Source organism: Arabidopsis lyrata, assembly GCF_000004255.2.
Source record: "Arabidopsis lyrata subsp. lyrata unplaced genomic scaffold ARALYscaffold_5, whole genome shotgun sequence".
NCBI classification, from domain to species: Eukaryota; Viridiplantae; Streptophyta; class Magnoliopsida; order Brassicales; family Brassicaceae; genus Arabidopsis; species Arabidopsis lyrata.
The window spans coordinates 15,627,322-15,654,314 of NW_003302551.1; the positions used below are offsets into that span (position 1 = coordinate 15,627,322).

Consider the following 26,993-nt stretch of genomic DNA (forward strand, 5'->3'; position numbering starts at 1 on the left):
ATTGAACAAAGCATATTACTCTGATCAATTGGAAGCATTGTTGAGTGAGAGAAACAAGACTATGAAGCAAAATCATGGCTTGTCCCCGTTAAAAAGATGTTATGGACAATGAGTCCATGAACTATTGGGCCTACTGGGAATATAGTTAAAGCCCATAAGATTCCGTAACATAACGTACTACGGAACAAAGAAGTCAACAATTTCATCATCATCAATCAACGTGTTTTTCTTTTTAAATCAACTTCAAAAATTTGTTCATTCACCATTTTTTCCACAAAACCCAATCCTTCTCCAATGCCTGTATTTCCCTCTTATCGTTTTCTCTTCTTCTTCGTCATCGTCCCTTTACTCATCTCTATCACTTTCTACCGACTCGACACGTTTGACCCAGCTCATCATCCCGCTGACTCACTCATCTCCTCTACTACTTCAAACCCGGCCCGCCGCTTATAAACGACAGATTTCTCGCCGGAGCTGAGTTTATCGGCGTCGGTCTTCTCAATAACCCCGAAGATATCGCTTACCATGAAGACTCTGGTTTCATCTATACTGGTTGCGTTGATGGATGGGTGAAACGAGTCAAGGTCGCCGAGTCGGTTAATGACTCAGTCGTTGAAGATTGGGTCAATACCGGTGGTAGACCGCTCGGAATCGCGTTTGGACTCCACGGCGAAGTCATCGTCGCTGACGCGTACAAGGTTGGGTTCGTGAATTTTTTTGAAATCGAATTTTGAGAAATTTCAATTATAGGTTTGATTTTTGTGTGTGTAGGGACTGTTGAATATAAGCGGTGACGGGAAGAAGACGGAATTATTAACGGAAGAAGCGGACGGCGTTAGATTTAAGCTGACGGATGCAGTTACTGTTGGAGATAACGGCGTTTTGTATTTCACTGATGCTTCTTATAAATACAGTCTCCATCAGTTTAGTTTTGATATCTTGGAAGGCAAACCACATGGTCGTCTCATGAGCTTTGATCTCACCACAAAAGTGACACGTGTCCTTCTCAAAGACCTCTACTTCGCCAATGGTGTCTCTATGTCTCCTGATCAAACCCATCTCGTCTTCTGTGAAACCCCTATGTCTCTCTCGACTCTCTCTAACATATCTCTCTTTTTGTGCAGTAATTGAATCCTCATGATCTTTAGTTGTTGTCTTGTTGTTCTCAGAAGAAGATGTAGTAAGTATTACATCAATGGAGGGCGTGTGGAGTTATTTATTCAAGGCTTACCAGGCTATCCAGATAACATTCGGTACGATGGAGATGGACATTACTGGATTGCAATGCCTTCGGTAACTAACTATACAAATTGAAACCCTTCTTTATAGTTTATTGAGTTGGTTTAGGTCTCGGTCATATTCGGTATGTGTGTGCGTACAATTCTGATTTGTCTTTGGTTTAGGGAATTGTACAATAACCATGTTAGTAGTACATGATGAGAGTTTTTGTATCATCTTTTTAATTGAACACTGTTATTGGAAAACAGGGAGTAACAACGTTGTGGAAGCTTTCGATGAAATACCCTTTCTTGAGGAAAATCACAGCTATGGCGGCTAAGTACGGATATGAACCTATGTTTATGGAGAATGCAGGAGTTTTGCAAGTGGATTTGGATGGGAACCCCATGGCATACTACCATGATCAGGCACTCTCTCACATAACCACCGGTGTCAAGATTGGGAACTATCTCTATTGTGGAAGTCTCTTGCATTCACACATTATCCGACTTGATCTCATGAAATACCCTGCAGTACTGAACAAGAAGCTTTGAAACATCAAGTTTGTTTATACAAATAAGGAACTTTTTTACATTTTGGGAGTATTCACTGGCACAAAATGTAAACTCATCGTCCCTTAATTGAATACTAGAAAGAAAAAAGAACAGTGAATACTAGAAACCAAACCATACAAGCCACAAGGTGTATAAATTCCTACAATATTGGGCCTACGGGTAATATAGTAAAAGCCCACACTATCGAATGATTTGGTTACTTAAACGCAACTAACTGGAAACTGAAGTCAAAGATCATTCTGAGTCAACAACGATGATCTGCGATTTCATCATCAAATAAACGTGTTTAATTTAATTGTTTTTTCTCTTCAATCGCAAGTACACAATTAGGCGTGTTCACCACTTTTCCACAAACTCAAATTGTCTCTCCAATGCCTGTACATTTCTCCTCTCGTTTTCTCTTACTCTCCAAAATCGTCCCCTTCCTTATTTCTATCACTCTCCTGACCAAACCCATCTCATCTTCTGTGAAGCTCCAATGTATGTGCATTGATGAATGTGTTAAATTTTCTAAATTTCCGACTCAAAATCAATTGGCAGTGAGTCGATATTATCCATATCCGTTGTATATATATTACTTTAGGAAAAGATGCAGCAAGTATTACATCAGTGATGAGCGTGTGGAGGTATTCACTCCAAGCTTACTAGGTTATCCAGATAACATTCGATACGATGGAGACGGACATTACTGGATTGCACTGTGATACAAAAACTCATCATATATAAACTCATCACATTCGATAACATTTGATTTCCTTTGTACACAAATTTATATATGATGAGTTTTTGTATCATATCTTTTATTGATCATTGTGGTTGTGAAAACAGGGAGTAACAACGTTGTGGAATATCTCGTTGAAATACCCTTTCTTGAGGAAACTCACAGGCGGGATCTTATGTTTATGGAGAATGCGGGAGTTTTGCAGGTGGATTTGGATGGGAATCCCATTGCATACTACCATGATCCAAAACTCTCTCATATAGCTACATGTGACAAGATTGGTAAATATCTCTATTGTGGAAGTCTCTCGCATTCACATATTCTCCGACTTGATCTCCTGAAATATCCTGCACAGAAGAGGAAGAAACTTTGAAACATCATGTTTTCACAAATATTCTCTAGTGTTTCCATTTTAGGAGGAGTATTCACTGTCACAAAATGTAAACTCATCATCGTCCCTGATGATGATAGAATCGTGTCTCTCTCTTTTTTGTCTCTCTTGTAGATTTGTATCCCAAAGCATATTTATAGCATGCGTTGATTTTCCATTTTAAAGTCGTCGTCAAGACTCGATGATTTGTCTAATTAAACTTGTTTAGAAGAGACCAATAAAGTGATTGGATCGAGTCTAATTAAAGGAATAAATTACACTCTGTGATAAATCAAATAATCAAAAGCATATATAAATGGTAAGAAGTAGGAATCGAACCGGTGACCTATGAGAAACTAAGCTGGCTTGGAAAGGTGTAAGTATGTGGTGGTCGTCCACTAATTAGATTCAGAGTCAAGACTTGATCTAACGATTAACGCAAAATCATTTGCACGTTCTACGCAACTCCATAATTTCAATTCTTCTCGACGTTTCACGGCGAAGCTTCAGATCTACTTTTCCCCAGCTCAGGTGATCTTTTCCATCATCTTCGTTCGCTGTTAGAGATTATCTTCTTCTTCTTCTTCTTCGTCTTTCCCTTAACGATTTTGTGTGAATCTCCTGTTTGATTTTTAGTATGGAGACGGCTGATTCTCGGAACAAATTGCATTCCCGGTTACGTTTATGGGAATTCCCCGATCAGTACATCATCGAGCCAGCTGATGGTTCAGGCGCTTCATGTTTGGATATTAGTCGTGTTGATGCTTCCATGAAGCTCATCGGTTGGTTTTTTCTGTTCCCAACATGTTTTGTTTGATTCCATTAATTGGCAAATGGTTCTTATCTCAATCCTCTTCCCCTTGCGTCTACTCTGTGCTCAGATCATGTCCCAGAAAGCAATTCCGTGCGTGTCCCTAAAATCCGTTCCATTTTTGGTGTGGTTGGGATGTTGAAGCTCCTTGCAGGTTAGAAACAATCATCATGTGGAACAATACTGTATATAGCCTTGTGTATGTTGCAGGTGTTTCTGGTTTATGTCCATTTTAGATCTGAAACCTATCTGAGAGTTGCGTTATTCATTTACTTCAGGATCATACTTGGTGGTTGTAACCGAGAGTGAACGTGTTGGATCGTTTCTGGGCCATCCTATATTCAAAATTACAACGCTTAAGGTTCTTCCTTGTGATCATTCACTTCAAAACTCACCTGAAGAACAGGTAAACACTGTGCTCTCCAGTTTTCTGTTGAATATGTTACTAGTAATGATGGATCTTAAAATCTCAAAGAATTATACTACTTCCGGCAGAAAAAGATGGAGACTGAGTTCTCCAAGCTGCTGAGTGTCGCAGAAAAGACAACTGGTCTCTATTTCTCATATCAAGTTAACTTAACACTGAGGTAAAACTGTTTATCTCGTCCTTTATGATGTTTTGTTTTTACACATTGATGTTGAAAATTAGATATCTTGTATTAGTGTTCTTAGGCATTGCACAAACCAATTTATTCCAAAACATTTCTGACATTACTCTGAATTTCAGTAGTTATTTCCTTTTAGTTTGATCTTTATGTTTGCGATTTCAGCTCACAACGGTTGCATGATTTGGGTGATGAGTCTAAGTCACTTCCTCTGTGGAGACAGGTGACCACATAGCTACTTTTGGGAAATTTATCTTCTTTGGAAGCATTTATTAGTTATGTACTTGTTGCATGTCTGCGGCAGAACTGAAAATAACTTCTGCTGGTGCTGCATTATTTTTTACAGGCTGAGCCGAGGTTTCTTTGGAACAATTACATGTTGGAAGTTCTAATCGATAATAAGGTGTGTATTCTTGAGGTCCTTTAAATATATTACATCTCCTTGCTTTGTACTTGTAGAATTTCTTACCCTTTCTTTCTTATGTTGTCATAAATTTGCAGCTTGATCAGTTCTTGCTTCCAGTAATTCAAGGGAATATCCTTTGTTATCAGTTGTTTCACTTCCTTTTCTTCTATTTTGTCTTCATGGTTACGTTTTATTTGTAAACTGAATCTTTCCTTAACCCTGATTCACGCTTTAATAGCTTTGAAACAGCCATTGGAAGAGATATTGTTGACATTACTCTGATTGCTAGGAGATGCACTAGGAGAAACGGTACTTGTCTCTATGTGCTTTTTTTACCATTATACTTCGACTTCAAGTTACTCAATAGGTTTTATTGCACTAAAGTCTAGCGTGAATCTGTAAGTAGGTCGGTGGTACTTCAGTCATTTGTTTGAGAATTAGAACCTTTCTACTAGATGTAGCAAGAAATTCAGATGTTAACAGCACTTGATGGGACTTGTTAAGAATAGGAAAGAACGATGTTTGGCACCTTAACATCAGTTTGAACTTATTTCTTTTAGATAGGTAAGAGAGATATATGTCCTTACCTGCTGGAAATTTAGATGCTGAGTATTGTGTCGTGAATGTGTCTTCTCCCTAATCCTGGATCATTTTACAAGGTACACGTATGTGGCGAAGAGGAGCTGATCTTGATGGCTATGTTGCTAATTTTGTGGAGACTGAGCAAATTGTACAAATGAATGGATATTCTTCATCATTTGTGCAGGTAGTTTTTCTTACATGCTTGCATACTGTGAATTCCCTTATGTTGCAAATCTTTGGTCATTTTATAGTTACATTTTTTTTTTGTATACAACTTTTCTCGAGACTGTGTTATCCACGATTAAATTCTTAATGTGATTTACTTCCTACATATGCAGGTCAGGGGATCCATACCTTTTATGTGGGAGCAAGTTGTAGATCTGACTTACAAACCCAAGTTTGAAATTGTCCAACCTGAAGAAGCTGTGAGTACTAATTTCTAAATAACCACTTACTTACTCTTTTAGTACTTTATCTATTTCTTTAAGGTAAGTTGCATTGGGTTCTTCTCTTGCAGACACGGATAGCTGAGCGTCACTTTTTGGACCTTAGGAAAAAATATGGATCAGTTTTGGCAGTTGACCTTGTTAATAAGGTATGAATTCTTTCAAATTGACATAAATACTTGTGGAGCTATGTGACTCAAGATGTGGTACAGGTCATGTTTGTGAGCTCACCTTGGTCTTTAAATTTACTGCATTACATAAATCTATTTCAACTTCTTATTCCTTAATTTCTCTAATCAGCATGGCGGTGAGGGGCGCTTAAGCGAGAAGTATGCTACTGTTATGCAACACATTACTGGGGATGATATAAGGTAGTCAATCTGTTCGTCTAATGTGCTTCTTAGACAGCTAGCTTATTGTCTTGCAACTCATTAAAGGCACTGCCTTCTGTAGATACCTGCACTTCGATTTCCATCAAATTTGTGGGCATATTCATTTTGAGCGCTTATCAATTCTTTACGAGCAGATCGAGGGGTTTCTCGAAAAAAATGGGTATGATTATTTTGTACATTTCTATTTATGTAATCTTGAAATCTGAATAATATAAATAAAAAATGGCACGTCATTGCATTCTCTGAATTACACAGGTACTTTCTGTTGAATGAAAAGGGTGAGAAGATGAAGGACCAGCTTGGTGTTGTCCGATCAAACTGCATAGATTGCTTAGACCGTACAAATGTCACCCAGGTTAGTCATAATAATATGATGATGCTGCTCTTATCTCATTGGCCTTTGCTCATCCATGCTGCATACTTCCTACCAAGTGCAGAGCATGATAGGTCGAAAAATGTTAGAACTTCAACTCAAAAGGATTGGAGTTTTTGGCGCTGAAGAAACCATAAGCTCACATCCGAATTTTGACGAACACTATAAAATATGTCAGTCTCTTATCTTTGTAGGAAATCTATTATTGTAGAACTTAGATGTAAAATTCTGAATTAATTCATGTTTCTTATGTGCTTTCGCCTTTCAGTATGGGCTAATCATGGTGATGAAATCAGCATTCAGTACTCTGGTACTCCTGCACTTAAAGGAGATTTCGTTAGGTACTTTTGCCATATGTTTAATCTTGGGTCTGAATAAGTCCTGGCTATAAGGCAATATACAGTCATGAGTCACCTATATAATAAGGGAGTGTTTTGTAGATTACTCTACATGCAATCTAATGCGTCTCTAACCAGCTCAATTCTAGGTATGGGCATCGGACTGCCCATGGTGTCCTTAAAGATGGTTGGAGCTCCCTCAGACGCTATTACCTGAATAACTTTGCTGATGGAACTAAGCAGGTCAGTGAATTTTCATCTCAGTAACTATACTTGTATTATCTAATAATGTTCAGCTGCATACTCTACAACTGTGTGCGACTACTTGTGGTATCACTTACCCCTGTAACTGGAATGTGTCCTGACTCTAGTTAATATGGCTATGTGCAATAGGATGCAATTGATCTCCTGCAAGGGCACTACATAGTTGCTGTGAGCCGAGACATGGCTCCTGTACCTCAAAAGGGAGGCCTTGAGGCTGTAGCCGTAAGCATTTATCAATTAAGATTTGAACTATTTTCCACTATATTAGCATACAAAGAATTCTAGTCTTATAACGAAGTAATTTCATTTCTCAGAACTTCCCAGTGGCATTGTTTGTGGTTCTGATGAGTTTCTGGTTTGCAACAATGTCTCTAAAACAAGGTAAGTCTGGTATTTGTTTTGCTGGATAGTTAGATTTTCTGTCAAACTTAATCTAAAACTGTGTAAATTGCTGAGCAGCTGGGAGTGATTATAAGCATAAGCACTTATTCTTCTCATTGTTGTGGACGGGAATTTGTGTGGGCATGGCTGCACTGGTGAGGGCAAATGGCCGGATCTTCTGCAACCGGCCTCGTCTGCACAAGCCCAGAGGCTGATTCATTTTATCCACTCGTGTGATCATTAATTAAAGACATGGAACTCAAGTCGGAGCCAAAAGTTTTCTCCCTTTGATTGTTTATTTTATTGTATCAATGTTGGACCTTGTGACACCATCTAGAGGCAATTGTCTCACGTTTGGATCCCTCATGATTTAATACTCCCACAGCCATCAATGACTCGATACAGTTACACATTTTTCTTCTTGTTCACTCTATGATTACTCGGTCCGATAAATGGCTTTCTAAATCCGTATAGAATGACTACTTCTTGTAACCATAGTTGAGAACAATCAAAATCTATATTGTAACTATCGTCATATTACGCTGATTCTTTGTCAAAGAGTGGTTAAAGCTCTAGGATCTCATTTTAGTTCCCCGCCAAACCACATTCTCTATTTTAATTTTGAATTGCAAAGAGAGCGAACAGCTGATCTCTGTTGGTCATCGGATCCTTGAGGTACTTGTCTTCTTCGATGACACCTATCTCCTCCGGTTTTTCCAATGATTCTGACGTTGATGAGTGATTCTCATTGCAGAATTCATCATAAACCAAGGGCTGACTAAGGAAGTGCCGGTTTCTAAGTTGTTTCTGCCATTCCCTATGTGCATCTTTGCTAGTTAGGCTCAGTCTCTAGATAGTCAATATTTACATTGTTGTTAGGATCCATTATTTTGTGGCAGATGCACATCTACCCTCTGTTAAATCTTTTCTACGGTTGTTTCTGAGAGATGTAGGTGCTGCATTGTTGCTTGATCAAAATTTTGATTCAAACAAACCTAAAAGAGGCCTCCTTAGTTCAAGAAGCAGTTCAAGGAAGGCCATATCTGAATGACTTGCTTCATTTTTTAACTTATGAAACCAAATATTAATCATTTAAATATGGTAAGATCTACAGTACAAAAAAAATGGGTAAAAAATTCCTTACAAAAAGAATAATGGAATCAATCAAAACTTAGAAAACCAGAGAAAAAAAGCACACAAGCTTGAATATCTCTGACTTTCCTATCAAAAGAGGAAACAAAAAAAGAAGAAAGTAACTCTCTTACCTTTTTCCAACTTGCTCTCAGTTCTTTCACAACTCGTTTAAAACACCTTTGAGGAGATCCAATCCCTCTGCAGAGATGCTCCTCCTCTTATGCGACTTAGGGATCTCAATCCGAGGAGGCGGTTCAGGCGAGAAACAGACAACCACTACAGTAAGATTATCACAGCTGTTGCGTTGAAGAGCCTCCTTAACCAAAGCTTGAGAGCATCTCTCAGGATCATTATGCTGCATCAGCTCCCTTCTCACCATCGTAACTGCACACTGGCTGCTCATCACATCCCAGAGTCCATCACAGCCCATTATAAGAAACTCATCCTCCTCCGTCAGCACAATCTCTTCCAGTTCAGGCTCGCAGCTGAGCGGGCAGAGTGAACCTTTAGTTCCCTTAATGTGCCAATCTCCTAAAGCTCGAGCCACTGAAAGCTGCCCGTTAAGGTAGCCATCATAGATAACACCGCCAAGCTTCTCAATACGTAGCCGCTCGGAAGTACAGTTTGGTTTGTGGTCCTTTGATAGCTCAATGGCTCTGCCACGTTTCCCAAGCACCGCTCTGGAATCACCAGCGTTTGCAATCAACATAGTCTTGTCCAAGATAAGAGCAGTGAGTGCAGTGGTGCCAGATGATCTATCAAGAGACGAAGCATCAGCTAAAGCATGATCCGTCTTCACAAACGCACTTCTTGTTGCCTTCTTTGTACTGGTAGGGAAATGTTTGTCTTCCATTACAAGTTTCATAATGTTCTTCTTTGTGAATGATGCTGCATCAACACCTCCATGTCCATCAAAGACCTTCATAAACAAACAAACATTTTCAGAAAAAGCAAACGTTTTTGAAATATTTGATGATACAGATCTTATATATACCCCATAGAAAGCTCCAGTGGATGATCCAATATGTTCAGTGAGGTCATCAACACAAATGAATTCATCTTCCATGGATTGCTTTGGTCCTTTATCAGACCAACTTCCAGATCTAAACACAGGCTGGAATGTTGAATTCACTCCTTGCGGAGATTTTGCACCAAATCTCTCATCTCCTTCCTGCGGAACAATCATTTCACATTGTAAGTTTCAAACTTTGGAATCAACAACATGAGATCTGACTATAAGGATTCACATCCGATCTAAGCTACATTATCTTATCTGTTTGTGATCACACAATCACGAGAATTTGAAGAAAAAAAACAAAGCAAAGAAGAGATGAACCAACGGAATCGGTCAACCAAGCAGTGCTGTTGCAATGGCGCATTGCAGAGATATTCCTTGGAGGCTTGCCAGAGGAGGTGAGATTCGTCATTTTGTCATCTGCAACTTCCAAAGTGTTAATCATCGGAGAAACTTCAGTCACCGGTGCCATTTCCAGATTCCGATCAAAAGCTTTCTTTTTTTGTCAGAAAGAATCATCACTTTTAAATTATAAAAATAGCTTTCTTCTTCCTCCTCCTTATTTTACTCACCAATCAGCTCTCTGGATGCCACGTGTTCTTCCAATCTCCCATTTTTTTTTCCCCAATTTGAATACAAAATTGAATCTTTTATTACTTCTCCCATTTCTTCTTTCCGACTCCTTCCTCGTCCTATTAACACAGAGAAGCTTGAGCGAATGATGAAGATTGTGTCTGGGTTTTACTCTCAAGCAGACCCAAATTCTTCTTGGCGTCGTCGGCACCGGAACACCATGAAGTTTTTATCAGCATTTCAACCAATTTCCAAAACCCGAATGGTACCCGTATGATTTTTTTTTTTTTTTTGTTTTCTTCGAAATAACAGAGGATAAGAGATTTTGATTTTGTGAATCTGGATCTCAATGCTACTACAATTAGCCATTAAAATTTTGAAAAAGCTGGCTTTTTTGGGTTTAGAAAGCAAAAGGTGTTGAATTGAGAGTTTTTTTTTTTTTTTTTTTTTTTTTGCGCACTAACTCAAAGTCGCAACAGCTAAGATTTTCCAGTATCTAAGATCTGAGTGGTATGTTTGGTATTTGATGGAGCTTCTCTCTGTGATGTGGAAGTAATCATATGAGGTTAAAAGTGGGTTGGGGAAAGATGAAAGATTTGAGTGAGTGAGAGTTGGAAGAGGATCTCCACTTTGCACCTACTATAATGGGTACTCGATTACTTCCTCCACCATTCCCTCACGCTTAATCAGAAAGTGACCGACAGGTCAAGCATCTCTCTTCCCTCAACATCTTATTTCTGCTTGTAATGGTGGTTAATTTCAGTGACTTGACCTTCCTCCTTTTTTTTTTTAACTTGTGAAACAGAAAGCTTCGATATTGAGAAGATGAAATGGTTTCTGCTTATGATCATCATCTGCGATGCAGTTCTCTTACAAGGACTCCCCAAAAGTGACTCCGAGAGACCCCAAGTTGTGAACATCGGCGCGGTTTTCACATTTAATTCTCTCATCGGTAAAGTCATCAAAGTTGCTATGGATGCTGCTGTTGAAGACGTCAATGCTAGCCCCAACATTCTTAACACCACTACACTTAAGATCATCATGCATGACACCAAATTCAATGGATTCATGAGCATCATGGAACGTAAGTGAGACTGCTCTGTGATTTTTGGATGTATATTATGTGTTCGTTTGTCAAAGTTATATTATTTCCTTTTTCTGTTTCGCTCATGGATACTCTAGTCTTCTTTACCTTTGAATCAAATTTTTATACTCGCTGATTCATTTTTCTGTCTTGGATTGTTCCGCTATCTACTTTAGTTTCTGATACTGCAACATGCAAGTATACTCATGTCCATATTCTGGTACCCGGTTTACCGACTGATTGTTTTATGTATCATATTAAAAGCTCTACAGTTCATGGAGTCTGAGACAGTGGCCATAATTGGCCCTCAGAGATCTACGACCGCCCGTGTAGTAGCTCATGTTGCAACAGAACTAAAAATTCCTATACTATCCTTCTCTGCCACAGACCCTACTATGTCTCCTCTGCAGTTCCCTTTCTTCATCAGAACTTCACAAAATGATCTCTTCCAGATGGCCGCCATAGCAGACATTGTTCAATTCTATGGTTGGAGAGAGGTGGTAGCAATATACGGCGATGATGATTATGGCCGAAATGGGGTAGCTGCCTTGGGAGATAGGTTAGCGGAGAAGCGCTGTAGAATCTCATACAAAGCAGCTTTGCCCCCCCAACCTACCAGAGAGAACATCACCGACTTGCTGATTAAGGTTGCTTTGAGTGAGTCAAGGATCATTGTCGTTCATGCTTCTTTCATCTGGGGCTTAGAGTTGTTCCATGTGGCTCAGAATCTTGGTATGATGAGCACTGGTTACGTGTGGATTGCTACCAACTGGCTTTCTACAATCATAGACACAGACTCTCCTCTGCCAGTGGACACCATAAATAACATTCAAGGGGTCATTGCACTGCGCCTGCATACTCCCAACTCTATCATGAAGCAGAACTTCGTTCAAAGGTGGCATAACTTAACTCATGTTGGACTCAGCACTTATGGACTGTATGCTTACGACACTGTCTGGCTGCTTGCTCACGCGATTGATGATTTCTTCCAAAAAGGTGGAAGCGTTTCCTTTTCGAAGAATCCGATTATATCTGAGCTTGGGGGTGGAAACTTGCACCTTGATGCTCTGAAAGTCTTTGATGGAGGAAATATATTTCTTGAGAGCATCTTACAGGTTGATAGAATCGGCTTAACCGGTAGAATGAAGTTTACTAGAGACAGAAACCTTGTAAATCCAGCATTTGATGTTCTTAATGTCATTGGCACTGGTTACACGACCATTGGTTACTGGTATAATCATTTAGGCTTGTCTGCGATGCCGGCTGACGAGCTGGAGAACACATCTTTTTCGGGACAGAAGCTTCATAGTGTTATCTGGCCAGGACACACAATACAAATTCCACGTGGATGGGTGTTCTCGAACAATGGAAGGCATTTGAGGATCGGAGTTCCAAATCGTTACAGGTTCGAAGAGGTAGTCTCAGTTAAAAGCAATGGGATGATCACTGGCTTCTGTGTGGATGTCTTCATTGCTGCCATTAACTTATTACCTTACGCAGTCCCATTTGAGCTTGTAGCTTTTGGGAATGGTCATGACAATCCAAGTAACTCTGAGCTTGTGCGCTTGATAACGACTGGGGTGAGTACTAAGCACTCTTTTAGAACCTGTTATGTTGATGCCTCAGTTGGTGGGTGTGTACTTGACATGTTTTGTGGATCAAACATTTTTTACACAGGTCTACGATGCGGGTGTTGGTGATATCACCATCATCACAGAGAGAACCAAAATGGCAGATTTTACTCAGCCGTATGTGGAGTCAGGGCTAGTGGTGGTGGCTCCTGTTCGGAAGTTGGGTTCCAGTGCTATGGCGTTCTTGAGGCCGTTCACACCCCAGATGTGGCTTGTTGCAGCTGCGTCTTTCCTCATAGTCGGTGCTGTCATTTGGTGTCTGGAGCACAAACACAATGACGAGTTTCGAGGCCCTCCTCGTAGACAAGTGATTACTACTTTCTGGTGAAAACATAATAGCCTCCAACCGGATGAACTTAATTCCAAACACTCTACAATTTTTTCAGGTCATTTCTCTGAAATATTTCGTTGTTTACTTGTTTTGCAGGTTCAGCTTTTCAACTCTTTTCTTCTCGCATAGTAAGTGTAGTTCCCACACCCTCTATTCTATCTTTAGTTGTTCCATTTAAAACTTGGTGTCCAATGTATACAGGAGAGACTACCACCAGCAACCTTGGAAGAATAGTGCTGATAATATGGCTATTCGTAGTTCTCATAATTAACTCAAGTTATACCGCAAGCCTCACGTCAATCCTCACAGTTCATCAGCTGTCTTCGCCAATTAAAGGCATAGAAACTTTGCAAACAAACCATGATCCTATTGGGTATCCACAAGGCTCCTTTGTCAGAGACTATCTGGTCAACGAACTCAATATCCATGTTTCAAGACTTGTCCCCCTTCGGTCTCCAGAGGAATATGATAAGGCCTTGAGAGATGGTCCTGGGAAAGGTGGTGTTGCTGCTGTTGTTGATGAACGTGCTTACATAGAGCTTTTCCTCTCAAACAGATGTGAGTTCGGCATAGTTGGTCAAGAATTCACGAAAAACGGATGGGGATTTGTGAGTATCGTTCTGAATATAAACAGTAACCTGCAGAGCTTTTTAGAATTTGATAGTGTGATAGTGTTGATGATATGTATTTTCACTGTTCAGGCATTTCCGCGTAACTCGCCTTTGGCTGTGGACGTCTCCGCTGCAATTTTGCAGCTGTCAGAAAATGGAGATATGCAGAGAATTCGGGACAAATGGTTGCTTAGAAAAGCATGCTCTCTGCAAGGCGCAGAGATAGAAGTGGATAGGCTGGAGCTTAAGAGCTTTTGGGGGTTGTTTGTGGTGTGTGGAGTGGCATGTGTTCTTGCTCTTGCAGTGTACACAGTGTTGATGATACGTCAGTTCAGACGACAATGCCCTGAAGAAGCAGAGGGGTCGATCAGGAGAAGAAGCTCACCATCCACGCGTATCCACTCCTTTCTCTCCTTTGTGAAAGAAAAAGAAGAAGACGCCAAGGCTCGGTCCTCTAGGGAAAGGCAGCTTGAAGATATCTCTGCTAATGGTTCAAGTCGCTGCAACTAAAGTATTTCCAGAAAATTAATTGCACCAGAGAGACCTCATAATGGCTATAGTATGTACTAATCCCTCTTTGTTGCTACACTTGAGATCAAACACTGTTTGTATTCAATCTCATGGTGATTTGACTTGTACAACAAAAAATAAAAATTTGGTTAATGTCTACATCTCATCTCATGGTCACACATGTGAAGAGCTCCCAATTTGCAGCTATAACACCAAGAATCCAGGAAAGCTTTATACAGCCTAAAGAAGAATTATAGAAGACCAAACTAATGATATGAATTTGTTATTATTAATGAGCTCAACTTCAAATACAGCAGGAATGTTGAAAAAGACAGCAGAGAATAGAAAGTCATCCATCAGAGAGAAATGAAGCTCCAGCGTCTTGCTGTTTTGCACCGACGGAGAAGAACTCGGAGATAACTTCAAGGGGCATTCCCTTTGTCTCTGGTACCCTGAGGTACACAAAAACCCATGCAACAGCACAGACGATTGCATAAATGCCAAAGACTCCCGCAATGCCAATGGATTTGAGCATGACTGGGAGAGTGTAAGTGACGATTATGTCACAGATCCAGAAAGTGAGGGCACAGATGGTGATGCAGAGACCACGTACAGAGGTAGGGAAGATCTCTGAGCATAGGATGTTTGGGATTGCCCCAAAACCCATCACGAAACAGCTTAGGTACACCGTAACACTAGCTGTCGATATCAACGCATTTGTTGTACCTCCAAGCTTCACCAAGCTTCCTATCACCAGTGTTACCAGCGACAGTATTAGAATGGGGATAGTGGAAAGCATCAGAGACCTGCAATCACGCTTCTGGTATTGTTACTTTTCAAATTATACCATTCAGCTGAAAAAAAGAGAAGGAAAAGTAGAGCAAACTCGCCTTCTGCCAGTTACATCCATTAACCTCATGGAAACAAGAATGCAGGGAAGCATCAAGAGTGTGGTTAAGGCGCTTATGAGAAGCGATGCAGACTCTGCACTTATTCCAAGGTTTGTCAAAAGACTTGACACTCCTGTTTCTTCCAATATTTGAGGTGTATAATACATCACTCCATTTATTCCTGCAAACTGCAAACATGCTTCTTTTCTTTTATTTACTTCCTTATTTGTTTTGTGTCTTTACTTCTTACAGACAAAAATTCGAAAAAAAAACATTACCTGTTGCAGTATCTGAAGCCCAACTCCAACCATCAAAGCTCTCTTAACCCCTGGTTCTTTCAGCTCCCTCCAGCCTGGACTATCCTTGACCTCTTTTGGCAACATTGCAGTCTCGCCTTTACCTCCTGGCATCATAGAAGCTTGGCTCACAAGTGCTGCAGCCTGAACGTATCCATTCACCTGATCATGACCATCAGCTTCTGGATGGAAGGAGAGAAGTGATCCACGTCGCGAAAAAGGAATGTTGTTGGTGTTGTTGTTGGCGGTTTCCTCGTGAATATACATTCTCTGTAACCCTCCATTGACTCTCTTACCATCTGCACCAACCTTGTCGTTATACTTCCACGCCAATTGCCATCCACCGCCTATGCTTGTAGCTGTCGCTGTCTCACCCACGTTTGCCATAAACAAGCTGCTCTGTCGCCTCTGCATGGTACCAACGGTCCGCTGGTGGTAGTCATCCGGCTCAGACGTGGTTGGCGGAGAAAGCAGAGGACTGTTCAAGTTTTCATCTTGGTCAGAGCTATCTTCATTGTTTCTCTCTGGATCCCACTGGGACTCCTGTCTTCCCATCATTCCCAGTATACTTCCCATATTGGGGAAGAGCATGCTGCGGGATGATGCGTTCATGTTTTCAGAAGGGAGTTTTTCATGAATGCTACCAAAGAGAGTGACAAGTGGGTCCATGAGGGATCCGCCACGGGGTAACATGCTGCTCTGTCGGGACGCCAATGCGAGAGAACTCTGTCCTTTCACTGGCTTAGCCATCCATGACTGTCCATCCTCTGGACCGTATAGTTTTATCTGATCTTTCCTCGGCAGCTCATGCCCACCCTCGCTTTCTTCGTTGTCCGGTCCAATCACATATTCTTCTATCGACGTGTCTTTTCCCACCCCAAGCCCTTCAACCAGCAGAGCAAGCTCGCCTAAATCACACCCCGAGTTAGTCTAAGTTCAAAGTCGATAATCTAAAGGTCTTAGTGTTCATCAAGACAAACCTGAAACATCTTCTCTGCCACGGAGTCTCTGCAGAACCTGTCTAGCTTCATCCATCCGGCCTTTGCTGACAAGCCACCTGGGAGATTCAGGCAAGAAGAAAGCCGCAAGTACAAAGTAGGCAATGGACGGAATTGACAAAACACCAAGCATCAGCCTCCAGCTCGGTGATTCTTGAAGCGACATCCCAAACACAAGACAATATGACAAAAACATCCCACCAGATCCACAGAACTGCGGGAAAGTGTTGAGTAATCCTCTGATCTCAGAAGGTGCAGTCTCAGAGATGTAGATTGGGACGAGAGTGACAGCTAGACCGATCCCAAAGCCATCAAGCAGCCTTGCGAAAAGGAGAACGTAGACATTGGGAGACCAAAACATAACGATGCTACTCAGAAAATAGAGAACAGAGGAGAGTATAAGCATGGAACGCCTTCCTACTTTGTCAGAGACAGGACCAGAGAAAGTTGTGATCAAAGTGGCTCCAATGAGAGACATTGCTACGATCAGTCCTTCTATCTTTGGTTCTTTCTCCAAATGAAATTCTTTCTTTATATAAATTACAGCTCCTGCCACCAAAATAGAAGCAACATCAAATCATTGTGAGTTTTCGTATAGTTCTTCTATGCAAAGGAAAACAAAGATACCAAAAGAGAGAGAGAGAGAGAGAGATACCAGCAATGGTGGCATTGTCCCAGCCCTGCAACATATTCCCTATGGCAGCGGCTAAAGCAACAAACACTACACTCCTCATCCTTTTTTCTTTTACAGTGGATTTAACTTCCCAATTAAGAATCAATAATTCTGTTGATAGAACATCATCATATATATCTTTCTTTTCCTTCTGACAGTAAAGGAAAAATAACAAGTGTTGTTACCCTTAAATTATGCGATTTAACAACAACAACAAAAAACGAGTTGTTAAAGATGTTTTAGTGATTAACAAGAAGCATGTAGCATTTTGAGAAATGGTAATAACGGTAGGAGAGAGAGTGAAAGAGAGTTGGTCAAGAAGAGAGATATAAGGAGAATGTGACATTGCTATTTTGACCGCTTCTTATGTCCTTTTTTATGTAATTACCACACCCTTTTACTTACTTATTAACTAGAATAACCAATTGCAATCTATACAATCAGACCGGACATTAAACCAACCGGTCTTACTGTTTTTGAACGCCTTTAACGGTTTTTTACGGTTTGAAGTCAATGTCGGTTCTAAACAAAATCATAAATCCCAAACCGAACACTCAATCGTCTTCCGGCAGGCAACTTGATTGATAATCTCTGCTTTCCCAATTCTCTCGTTGGAGTGAAACCCTAAACAAATCGCAGGTAAGTCCTACTGCAGAAATTCTCGATTTATGTTTTATTCTCTGCTTTTGATTTGAGATCATCGTATTCCATGGTTACTCTGATGCTTTTTGGCTTTTAATCTCAAAAATTTGTTAAATTTTGATGATCTTGAGCAGAGATGCAAAACTCAAAGATTCCACCGTTTTCTGAAGCAAAAAGAATGAAGATTTCTACTCCAAAACAACCCTTGATCCAATTACCACCAAGAATCGGGAAAAAAGTTTCAAATCGGAGCAAGTTTCATGCGATTTCACATCAACTTGACATGTCTCCGAATTCAGATTCATCTGCAGGAAACGAGTACAGAGCACTGAGGCGTAAGTATTTGCTGCTAGAAGAAGATAGTTTCGCGTTGGAGAGAGAGTTAAAAGAAGCAGAGGATGAGGTTAAAGCCCTTGAAGATGAGAAACTTGAGCTCTTGGACAAGCTCGTTGTAATGGAAGGTTTAGTTGATCCTTGATCACTTGTTTTATCTGCCCCATTCATATGTACAAACACTGCCTTATGTAGTAATAACATTGTTTCTGGTTACATAACTTAAGCTTGTTGTGTCTGGAGAATTGGAGATTGTAAAGAAAACTGTTGAGTTCACTTATTGTGTCTTTCAAGTTGATCAATACAATGGTCTTGGCCTCTTGGGACTAAAGACGTAAACTTGCTACAGGTTTTTCAAGTCCTGATTCTAGGAGCTAAAATTAACCCAAACTGTGACCAAAATGTCGTTTATATGCAACACGTGTCCTTCATACACATCAGGATGATAGATGAGATATTTATAATCAAGAACTGTAACGTGTGGCTGAAAATCATCGATTCACCGCTTCAGACTCTGTTTTAGACCAAAGTCGAGTGCTTTCATCTTCTTCTTAAGCATCTATGGCCGCGTCTCTAACATCTCTTCCGACCACTTTCTGTCTAAGCCATAGTGATGAGTGTTGTAACAGCCGTTCACCTACCAAATCACCATTTCCAGGCCACCATCCTCTGGCTGGGAGGAGGAAGGGTCACTTGCTGCATTACGAACTTACTACAGTGAGGAGATTGGTCGTGACGGCGGCGACGGAGGGTTCTAGAAAATCTAAAGAAAGTGAACCGTCTTGGGCGAACCCTGACTCAGATGAGCCACCTCCTTGGGCTAGAAATGAAGGTCGTTCTTCTACGTCCCAAGAGAGCTTTGAGGTTCCCTTCTATGTTTATCTGCTAGCCTCTGCGATTACTGCCATTGCTGCTGTATGATTCTTTTTCTCTTTCACTCCTTTTGTTTTTTTTTTTTAAATTGCTGATTCTCATATCAAAGATGTTATCTTTTGCTCACTGTAGATTGGTTCTGTTTTCGAGTACTCAAGCAAGAATCCAGTTTTCGGGGTCTTGGATTCTGACAGCATCTTTTATACTCCTGTGCTTGGATTCTTTGCTCTTACTGGAATCCCTACTTCTGTGAGTTCTCTGACTCTCTCTCTTTTGTTTTTTGTCCATTTGATCTTTGTGTTGTTTCTTCAGTTGAAACTGTGGATTTTTGCGTGCAGGTATTTCTATGGTTCAAATCCGTTGAAGCTGCTAATAAGGAAGCTCAGGAACAAGATAAAAGAGATGGCTTTCTTTAAAACTCATTTGTGTGTTTCTGCAACTTTCTTACAATGATTATTGTCCTCCACATACTCTGAATATAGTTGTGCATTTTCAAAGGAGCTTGCTTCTGTTCACTGTATTATTACCACAATGTGTCATGTTACAACGCAATGCTGCAGCTGAGAGAGTAAACTAATTTTGAAGTTGCTTGCAATTTAAATGCTCAGCTCTACATTTCCCAAGTAAATGGAGGCATCTTGGTCTATTTATTGAGTTTGAGACTGTGCCTTCTTTTATCTGTACCTCTGAAAGATATGGATTAACAAGCAATCAAAGAGTTCCGATATGCCACTCCACAGTTGAAATGTGTAGAGCTGATGGCAGCATCACCACTTGTTCAGTGAGTTGTTAAACAGATCCAACTTTGTTGTGGTTAAGCATTGCTTGCTTCCATTTTTGGTAGGAGATAGGAGTCTGCATATCGGTTAAAGGATATTTCCTTGACGCTTGGAGAAAGTTGGTGAAAGAGGGTCAAATCAATTGCTGATAGACTGACTGCTTGAGCAAAGGCTCTTTCTGGGAATGATCACTCGCAAAATTGTGTTACTCTACACTAATTGTACTGAGAAAAGGCTCATTCATTGCATGTTAAATGTGATGTTTCCAGTTGAATATAAGTCTAAGCATTGGAAGATATCTAGTGGTATGCAAAAATTGTTAGAGCATATTAAACTTAGGGAAGTATTGTCATTTGGCCCAAAATGTAAGTGATGTAATTTTGAAAACTCCACTTGGGCAATAATTATTACGGATCAAATGAGAGAAAGTATGAATCTTGTCGGACTCTTTAAAAAAGTTGGGTAGTTAAAAGATTGGTTATTTGGGCTCTCTACCTCAAGTGAGAGAGAAGATAGATAGATCTGAGTAGAATCTTCGATACATTCATTGTCGTCGTTCATCTGTGAGAAGCGGACAAACCAAAGAATCCGCCGGAGCTAGTGATATGGGTGGTTCCAGAGAGTTCCGAGCTGAGCAAACCTCAAACCAATTCCACTCGATCATCGCCATAGCCATCTGGCTTGGCGCCATTCACTTCAACGTCGCTCTTGTTCTCTGTTCTCTCATTTTTCTTCCTCCTTCTCTATCTCTCATGTACATACCCCTCTCTCTATCTATCTCTCTATAGTTTTATCTCTCTCTGTTTGCTGTTACATGTCTCAAAGGTAAACTCTTTGAAATCCTCTGTTTTTTTCAGGGTCTTGGGCTTGCTCTCTCTGTTTATCTTCATCCCAATCGACCATCGTAGCAAATACGGTCGTAAGCTCGCTAGGTACTTCTTCTTCTCTTTCTCTCTTCTTTCATCTCCAATCGTTTTTTGGTCTCAAATTCATCTATTTGTTTGTTGACCAGGTACATATGCAAGCACGCGTGTAGTTATTTCCCTGTCTCTCTGTACGTCGAGGAATACGAAGCTTTTCAGCCTAATCGTGCCTATGGTTTGTCACAATCTTGTTCTTACTCCAAAGTATCAAACTTGAACATGGGTTTGTGATATCGTTGACTTTTTTTTTAACTTGTGATTACAGTCTTTGGTTATGAACCACATTCGGTGTTACCGATTGGAGTTGTTGCTCTTTGTGATCTCACAGGGTTTATGCCTCTTACTAATATCAAAGTTCTTGCAAGTAGTGCTGTGAGTTCATGCTGCTTAATCTCTTTGTGTAGTATCCTTAACCTTCTTGTCCACAAACTCATTGTTTTGCAAAATTGATTTTAGATTTTCTACACTCCTTTTCTAAGGCATATATGGACATGGTTAGGGCTCACCGCTGCTTCTAGGAAGAATTTTACTTCCCTTTTGAATTCTGGCTACAGTTGTGTTCTTGTACCTGGTGGTGTGCAGGAGACTTTTCATATGCAACATGATGCTGAGGTAGCTTTATTGTAGCTCAATTAGTAGCATTCACTTTTGCTTTGATGAAATCATTTTCTTATGAGGGATTTGGATTACTTAGAAAGCTTCAAGTTTTAGACTACTTGAGAGATATCTCATGTACATGTAGTTTGTAAACTCAAGAGAAAAGGGTGTGTTTATGATTTCCTTATTGAACTGTATCTCACATTGCAGACTGTCTTCCTTTCAAGGAGAAGAGGTTTTGTGCGCATAGCCATGGAACAGGGGAGCCCTCTGGTTCCAGTGTTCTGCTTTGGTCAGGTAAGGAAAAATAGTTGCTCACAAAGTGTTATGCTCTATCTAGTTGTCTTTATGTACCTGAAACTCTCAAACTAATCAGTTGGTCAGAAACATGAATCGAATTTTGTACCGTTTCTGCTTTCCAGTTTTATGTTTCATGTGTGTGTTTCTTCTGCAGGCACGCGTGTACAAATGGTGGAAGCCGGATTGGGATCTCTATCTTAAACTATCTAGAGCAATCAGGTTTACCCCGATCTGCTTCTGGGGAGTTTTTGGGTAAGCGTAAACCTTTTTGGGTTAGTTCCTTTAGATACATTCTGCCTATGGAAATCTTGAAAGAGGTAAACTATTCCCATTTCTTTTCTAGATCACCACTACCGTGTCGACAGCCTATGCACGTGGTTGTTGGTAAACCAATAGAAGTTACAAAAACTCTGAAGCCAACTGATGAAGAGGTTAGTCTTCATGTATAATGTTTTATAGCTTCTTCTTAGAATGGAATTGTGCTACTAGACGTTACTATGAATAATGCTTACTTGTGAGTTCAGCATTCATCAGCTTATGGTGTTTTTGCGCATCTCAGATTGACAAGTTTCATGGCCAGTATGTGGAAGCTCTTAGGGATCTGTTTGAGAGGCACAAGTCCCGAGTAGGCTATGATCTTGAGTTACACATTCTTTGAACGTAATCTCCGATGGAAATTACTACTTGTGTGTATTATTTGTTATTTTGGTGCTGGATTTGGATTTAATATACATGACTGCATGTATGTCTTTAACATCGACTGTTGTAGTAATGGAATACGTTTATAAAGCCTGTAAATTACTTTTAATCTTGCAGAAGAGTGTTGGTAACAATAACAAGTTTTTCCTTGACTTCTTACAAAATAAAACTAATTTGTTTATAAATCCCTCTAAACAAATTAAACTAAAGCATGTAATAAAAGAAACTCCAGGTGATGCAAATGAAGTCTAACACATATAAGATCATTCGAATTCAAACACAAGGTGGCTTGAGCTGGAAGCCCTGACCACACCATCCAGTTCGTTGCGCATCTTACTTCTCTTTGCCAACTTACAGAGCCTTTTTGATTCAATGGGATCCGTGGAGAAAGTTGCCTTCTTCAGCTGTCCTGCGTTCCTTAGAATGTATGTAGCCACTTCTTTCTCTTCTTCTCTTCCCCAATTGCAATTTCTCCACATAAATGTCTCGAGATGGGACATCAAACATTCAGGGACATACTTTGGTTGATTCCATTCCCCTTGGTCCGTATATTGTTTGTTAAATTCTAGATTTTCCTGACGAGTTTCATGCTACCAAAAGGAAATGCAATGTATATTATTATTAGTCATTCAAAATTAACCCCAACGAGAGAGACCATCAACAAGAGCTAGCTTACTAATAATGAAATGTCTTACATCAATCAGCTTGAGGACTTGTAGTTTAGGAGAGCTATCAAGCATGACCGTAAGCATATTCCACCACTCCACTTTATGTGTATGCATCTCTAGATATACCAGTTGATGGTACATAACTTCAGTAGGATATGTAATCTATTCATGAGACAATTATTAGTATGTACAGAAACAACAAATAAGTCAAGTGCGATAAAAACCCGCAAAGTTACCTTCAAAGGTGATAAGTCCAAGGAAAGACGCTTGGCTGACTCAAGAGATCCCAAAATCTTCTCATTGACTATCTTAGAAACGTTTCTAATACTAGCCTCAACTAGCTCTGATGCATTCTCAATCAGAAAAAACTCATAACCTTCTACACTTTCAATTCCCAAGTACTTCAAAGAAGGAGCTTTTATCACATATCCACTACTCTCTCGCGCACGAAAGGAATCGGAAAGCGATAGTGTCTTCAAAGATGGTGCCTCAATGGTGAAATTCTTAACATAATCATGAGAGAAACCTCGACGCAGGACCAAATGTTCAAGATTAGGGCAGCTAGAAAAAAGATTATGAACAGATTCATCGCCTTTGTACACCAGGGATAGAAGGTGAAGAGTTCTAAGGGACTTCATAGAAACCAGAGAAGGAAAATCAAGATAAACGTAATTCATAAGTTTCAAGGTCTCAAGTGTGTCAAAGCAAAACAAGCTACTTGGAAATCTGATTTGCAGGCCATGGCAAAAACTAAGATCGAGTACGAACTCACGAACATGGCGTGCAAATGCAATTGTAGCCCAAACTCCAACATATACACCATCAAATTGATCTCTAACTTTCAGATGCAAACTCTCTAGAACTGGAGCTTTATGTGAAAGCAAAGACCTGGTAACATTTTCTGCAAATTCATATATGTTTCGATAAGATTCAAACTCGAGTCTTGGTACCATTTTCCAAAGAGAGCGCCATCGTTTAGACAAAACACTTGTGGATATGACAAGTTTCGTAGGAAGTGAAGACAATATCTTCAGAAGCAAAACTTCAGGCAACTCACTGATCCTGTCCTCACTCATAAAATCTCCCATTCTCGAACTTTTACCACTAAAAATCAAAGAAGACATATATATTAAGAGTTAGGGTTTTGGAGCTTACTACTAAAGAACACTTCATGAAGGATGCAGAGAAAAGAAACAAACCCTTGTTCCATCAATTGTTTCAGAATTTTGCAGTTCGTTCCCAGACCAGTGCTATCGTATTACCAACACTCCAAACGCAAACACAAATGCAATCAGAACCTAAGAATCAAAACTTGAAATTTCACTGAACCTGTGAGAGAGAAGACCGGCAAAGCTATTGAGTGAGATTGGAGAACGATGACGGAGAAATTTCACGACAACGAAAGATCAGAGAAAATTAGGGCTTTTTAATTAAAACCGGTTTTGTACGGGTAGAACTAGATAAAACCGAACCGAATCCAAAACGATGAGCCAACAATGCCGGTTTCGTTCCGGTTGGTTTTGAAATTCTCTGTTTTTTTTTGGGTTTTTTTGAAAATAGTATCATAAATCTATATATACATTTTTGGATCACAATTAGCAAATAAATCCTGAATTTGAGAAGTATTTACAATGACATGCCATTAGCATTAATTCTTTAGATTTTTTTATTTAAATAAAGATTTTTAATTGAAATTCATTTCTCATATAGTATGACTGGGGTAAAATCTAAATTTGGAAGTTTAAGGAAGAAAAATATTTTTTAAAAAATAATAGCTCCGCGGTGTACCGCAAAAAAATTTTTTTTCCTAAACTGAGACAAGAAGAAGAAGAAAGCCAAATGTCGTTTAAGTGTATATATAGATACTAGATGTTAACCCGCGGTACACCGCGGGCCTAAATATTATTTGATGTTTTTTAAATTATTAATTTAAATATTTTATTTGACATATATGAATTTTTTTGTTAATTTAAATGTATATATTGATACGCCGTACACCGTGGGCCTATATTTTTTTAAAACAAAAATTTTTTTTAGGATGATCTATAAATATATGCTATTGTTTTGTTTGATTTAAATGTATAGTACATCACAAACGATATTTTATAACTAAAATTTTGAAATTTTAAGTTGTATTTGTTTTGTTAATATTGTTTATTTTGTTTAGTGTTTCAGATTGTATAATTGTATTTTGATTGTTAATTCTAGGATTTCACCCGTAGTATATCATCCTGTATTAATATCGATCCAATCCCGTCAATAGAGTTATTTGGAAGTTTCCTATTTGTTTTTTGTTTTTTTTTTAATGTATGATTAGTTCCGTAATTGTAGTGTTTTCTTTGAGTGAGTAGAAAACTTCTTGCTAAGCAAGTATAATTAAAAATATATTCATAATATAATATATTTGGAAATGATTTAGGAAAAATATAAATTAGCTATGTATTATGCTAGTAATATGATAGAGATTACCAATTTTATAGGAAAGAAATCGATCACATTTATGTTTATTTTTTCATTGAATATTCTCCAAAAATGTATACATATAGATAAGGATTATTTGAATATTTCATTGAATTATGTTAGCATTAAATATATAATAATATTTGTAATATTTCTATATAGAAATAACTATTAATATATTGAAAATATTACCAATAAATGATTAAAAATAATTAGTTTCTATTTGCTAGATGTATATTCGAGATTATTTGTAGATTTATTATCTTTTTATATAGAAACAAATTTGACAATCTAAAAAAATCTTTCATATATTATTTATAGAACTATATGTTTTACTTACTTTTTGTAGTTACTACAAAATTGTGAAAAATATATTATCAATAAAGAATTACAAAATCGAAGAAATCGTGACTTCAATGTTCGGATTCTTTTGGTGATTAAAAGAATCAAGAATTGAAAATAACACCAAAAATTAATTTGAAAAAATGATAATATTGGTAAAAGTGTAAACACGATAAAACCTTAAACCTCAAAATATTTGATCAACATTCATTTTCATTTTCATTCTGACTCCCCAAAAAATATTAAAAATATCACAAGCCATGAACTCTTCTCTTTTACTCCATCATCTTCTTCTCCACATCTCCATTATCTAGCAACATTCGACCACGATGACTTCCTCCACCACATCTTCTCCTCCACTCCTTGGCCCTCCTCCATCCTCGGTGACGATCCTCACCCAACTTTCGATTGTGTTGCCGTCATTGTATAACCATTTGTAGATTATTAGCAAGTCCTCCAGCAAAGTCGAGAAGAATATTCCCGTTGCTCCATCCGACTGTGCTCTTTCTAGTGAACTTCATCTTTGTCTGTGAAGAAAAGAAAACACATGAATCTGAATAATGCAGAGTCAATCAATTATGAAAAAAAATTAAGGTTTGGAACCGTTCTGACGCTTGTCATGACTCATGACGACCTGAATTGAGCTATAACAATGAACACATAAAACATTATCATCAACACTGTTTAGATTACAGTTAAAAGAATAGATTTAATGCTCTGCGCAGCAACTTACTTGAAGATCGAGATGAGCCATAGCCAAGAGTGTGTAGGTAATGCTATGAAGAAACATATAGCTGTAAATGCCCACACAACAACCACAATACCAGATCGAAATGATTTCTTTGTCTCATAACCATCCTAATGACGTAATATCTTGATAGGTTTAGACCTTGGAGGAATGCAAATGAAGCTTCCATTGGGAGATGAAAGTTTCTTTTGCTAGGAAAACGTTGTTTTGGAGTTCGACGATGTGAGAAGAGGCCAATAGCTCGAGTATTTATAGTGGTTTAAGTTAGGTCACAAAGATCTTGGTGACCAAGCATAGTATCTTTGAAATCATAACAAAATTGGAATAAAATATATGTAATCGTTTAATGTAAAGGAATATGCCATGAAATTAGTGTTTAAAGGTAGTAATTAGTTTGGATA

The 26,993-nt window shown here is 39.1% G+C and overlaps 9 protein-coding genes across 12 annotated transcripts; 6 read left to right on the plus strand and 3 right to left on the minus strand.

The window, feature by feature from the left end:
* The first annotated feature begins 97 nt into the window (after positions 1-97).
* Positions 98-1,971, plus strand: LOC9312155 (protein STRICTOSIDINE SYNTHASE-LIKE 6). Its single transcript, XM_021024419.1, is given in 5 exon segments — positions 98-435; positions 438-698; positions 772-1,082; positions 1,170-1,293; positions 1,488-1,971. Coding segments are annotated over 5 exon segments (1,122 nt in total). The 5' UTR covers positions 98-294; the 3' UTR covers positions 1,773-1,971.
* A 1,296-nt stretch (positions 1,972-3,267) lies between these two features.
* Positions 3,268-7,974, plus strand: LOC9312156 (phosphoinositide phosphatase SAC7). 2 transcript variants are annotated; one of them, XM_021024416.1, is made up of 21 exons: positions 3,272-3,415; positions 3,521-3,666; positions 3,766-3,849; positions 3,974-4,101; positions 4,191-4,282; positions 4,466-4,523; positions 4,647-4,703; positions 4,802-4,835; positions 4,935-5,015; positions 5,366-5,472; positions 5,627-5,713; positions 5,806-5,883; positions 6,035-6,105; positions 6,188-6,286; positions 6,382-6,481; positions 6,564-6,672; positions 6,768-6,840; positions 6,987-7,080; positions 7,231-7,323; positions 7,416-7,482; positions 7,561-7,974. In XM_021024416.1, exons 2-21 carry the CDS (start codon positions 3,522-3,524, stop codon positions 7,695-7,697), a joined length of 1,794 nt encoding a protein of 597 aa, XP_020880075.1. In that variant the 5' UTR covers positions 3,272-3,415; position 3,521; the 3' UTR covers positions 7,698-7,974. The 2 variants fall into 2 exon arrangements, with proteins under 2 accessions (XP_020880076.1, XP_020880075.1); XM_021024417.1 differs by lacking the exons at positions 7,416-7,482; positions 7,561-7,974 and having other exon boundaries at positions 3,268-3,415; positions 6,976-7,080.
* A 568-nt stretch (positions 7,975-8,542) lies between these two features.
* Positions 8,543-10,344, minus strand: LOC9312157 (probable protein phosphatase 2C 47). The gene is made up of 3 exons (XM_002877760.2): positions 9,957-10,344; positions 9,611-9,787; positions 8,543-9,535 (listed from the first exon to the last, which is right to left on the minus strand). Exons 1-3 carry the CDS (start codon positions 10,101-10,103, stop codon positions 8,774-8,776), a joined length of 1,086 nt encoding a protein of 361 aa, XP_002877806.1. The 5' UTR covers positions 10,104-10,344; the 3' UTR covers positions 8,543-8,773.
* Positions 10,345-10,378: 34 nt separating this feature from the next.
* LOC9313875 (glutamate receptor 3.6) lies at positions 10,379-14,532 on the plus strand. 3 transcript variants are annotated; one of them, XM_021024413.1, is made up of 8 exons: positions 10,379-10,469; positions 10,758-10,908; positions 11,010-11,288; positions 11,553-12,868; positions 12,966-13,243; positions 13,347-13,378; positions 13,452-13,858; positions 13,952-14,532. In XM_021024413.1, the coding sequence occupies exons 3-8, from the start codon at positions 11,030-11,032 to the stop codon at positions 14,369-14,371; spliced, it is 2,712 nt and encodes a 903-aa protein (XP_020880072.1). In that variant the 5' UTR covers positions 10,379-10,469; positions 10,758-10,908; positions 11,010-11,029; the 3' UTR covers positions 14,372-14,532. The 3 variants fall into 3 exon arrangements, with proteins under 3 accessions (XP_020880072.1, XP_020880071.1, XP_020880073.1); XM_021024412.1 differs by having other exon boundaries at positions 10,381-10,469; positions 10,675-10,908; XM_021024414.1 differs by lacking the exons at positions 10,379-10,469; positions 10,758-10,908 and having other exon boundaries at positions 11,197-11,288; positions 11,561-12,868; positions 13,952-14,530.
* Positions 14,498-17,673, minus strand: LOC9312158 (monosaccharide-sensing protein 3). The gene is made up of 5 exons (XM_021024415.1): positions 17,211-17,673; positions 16,538-17,104; positions 15,540-16,465; positions 15,262-15,449; positions 14,498-15,177 (listed from the first exon to the last, which is right to left on the minus strand). The coding sequence occupies exons 1-5, from the start codon at positions 17,287-17,289 to the stop codon at positions 14,721-14,723; spliced, it is 2,217 nt and encodes a 738-aa protein (XP_020880074.1). The 5' UTR covers positions 17,290-17,673; the 3' UTR covers positions 14,498-14,720.
* Positions 17,674-17,764: 91 nt separating this feature from the next.
* LOC9313876 lies at positions 17,765-18,534 on the plus strand. Its single transcript, XM_021024422.1, has 2 exons — positions 17,765-17,867; positions 18,005-18,534. The coding sequence occupies exon 2, from the start codon at positions 18,007-18,009 to the stop codon at positions 18,346-18,348; it is 342 nt and encodes a 113-aa protein (XP_020880081.1). The 5' UTR covers positions 17,765-17,867; positions 18,005-18,006; the 3' UTR covers positions 18,349-18,534.
* Positions 18,535-18,691: 157 nt separating this feature from the next.
* LOC9312159 lies at positions 18,692-19,677 on the plus strand. The gene is made up of 3 exons (XM_002876045.2): positions 18,692-19,118; positions 19,209-19,325; positions 19,415-19,677. Exons 1-3 carry the CDS (start codon positions 18,765-18,767, stop codon positions 19,490-19,492), a joined length of 549 nt encoding a protein of 182 aa, XP_002876091.1. The 5' UTR covers positions 18,692-18,764; the 3' UTR covers positions 19,493-19,677.
* Positions 19,678-20,312: 635 nt separating this feature from the next.
* LOC9312160 (diacylglycerol O-acyltransferase 2) lies at positions 20,313-22,511 on the plus strand. Its single transcript, XM_002876046.2, has 9 exons — positions 20,313-20,609; positions 20,713-20,787; positions 20,868-20,953; positions 21,044-21,150; positions 21,235-21,390; positions 21,586-21,672; positions 21,830-21,927; positions 22,019-22,106; positions 22,235-22,511. The coding sequence occupies exons 1-9, from the start codon at positions 20,461-20,463 to the stop codon at positions 22,331-22,333; spliced, it is 945 nt and encodes a 314-aa protein (XP_002876092.1). The 5' UTR covers positions 20,313-20,460; the 3' UTR covers positions 22,334-22,511.
* LOC9312161 (F-box/FBD/LRR-repeat protein At3g51530) lies at positions 22,503-24,503 on the minus strand. The gene is made up of 4 exons (XM_021024418.1): positions 24,242-24,503; positions 23,279-24,146; positions 23,070-23,204; positions 22,503-22,964 (listed from the first exon to the last, which is right to left on the minus strand). Exons 1-4 carry the CDS (start codon positions 24,250-24,252, stop codon positions 22,638-22,640), a joined length of 1,341 nt encoding a protein of 446 aa, XP_020880077.1. The 5' UTR covers positions 24,253-24,503; the 3' UTR covers positions 22,503-22,637.
* Between the last annotated feature and the right edge of the window lie 2,490 nt (positions 24,504-26,993).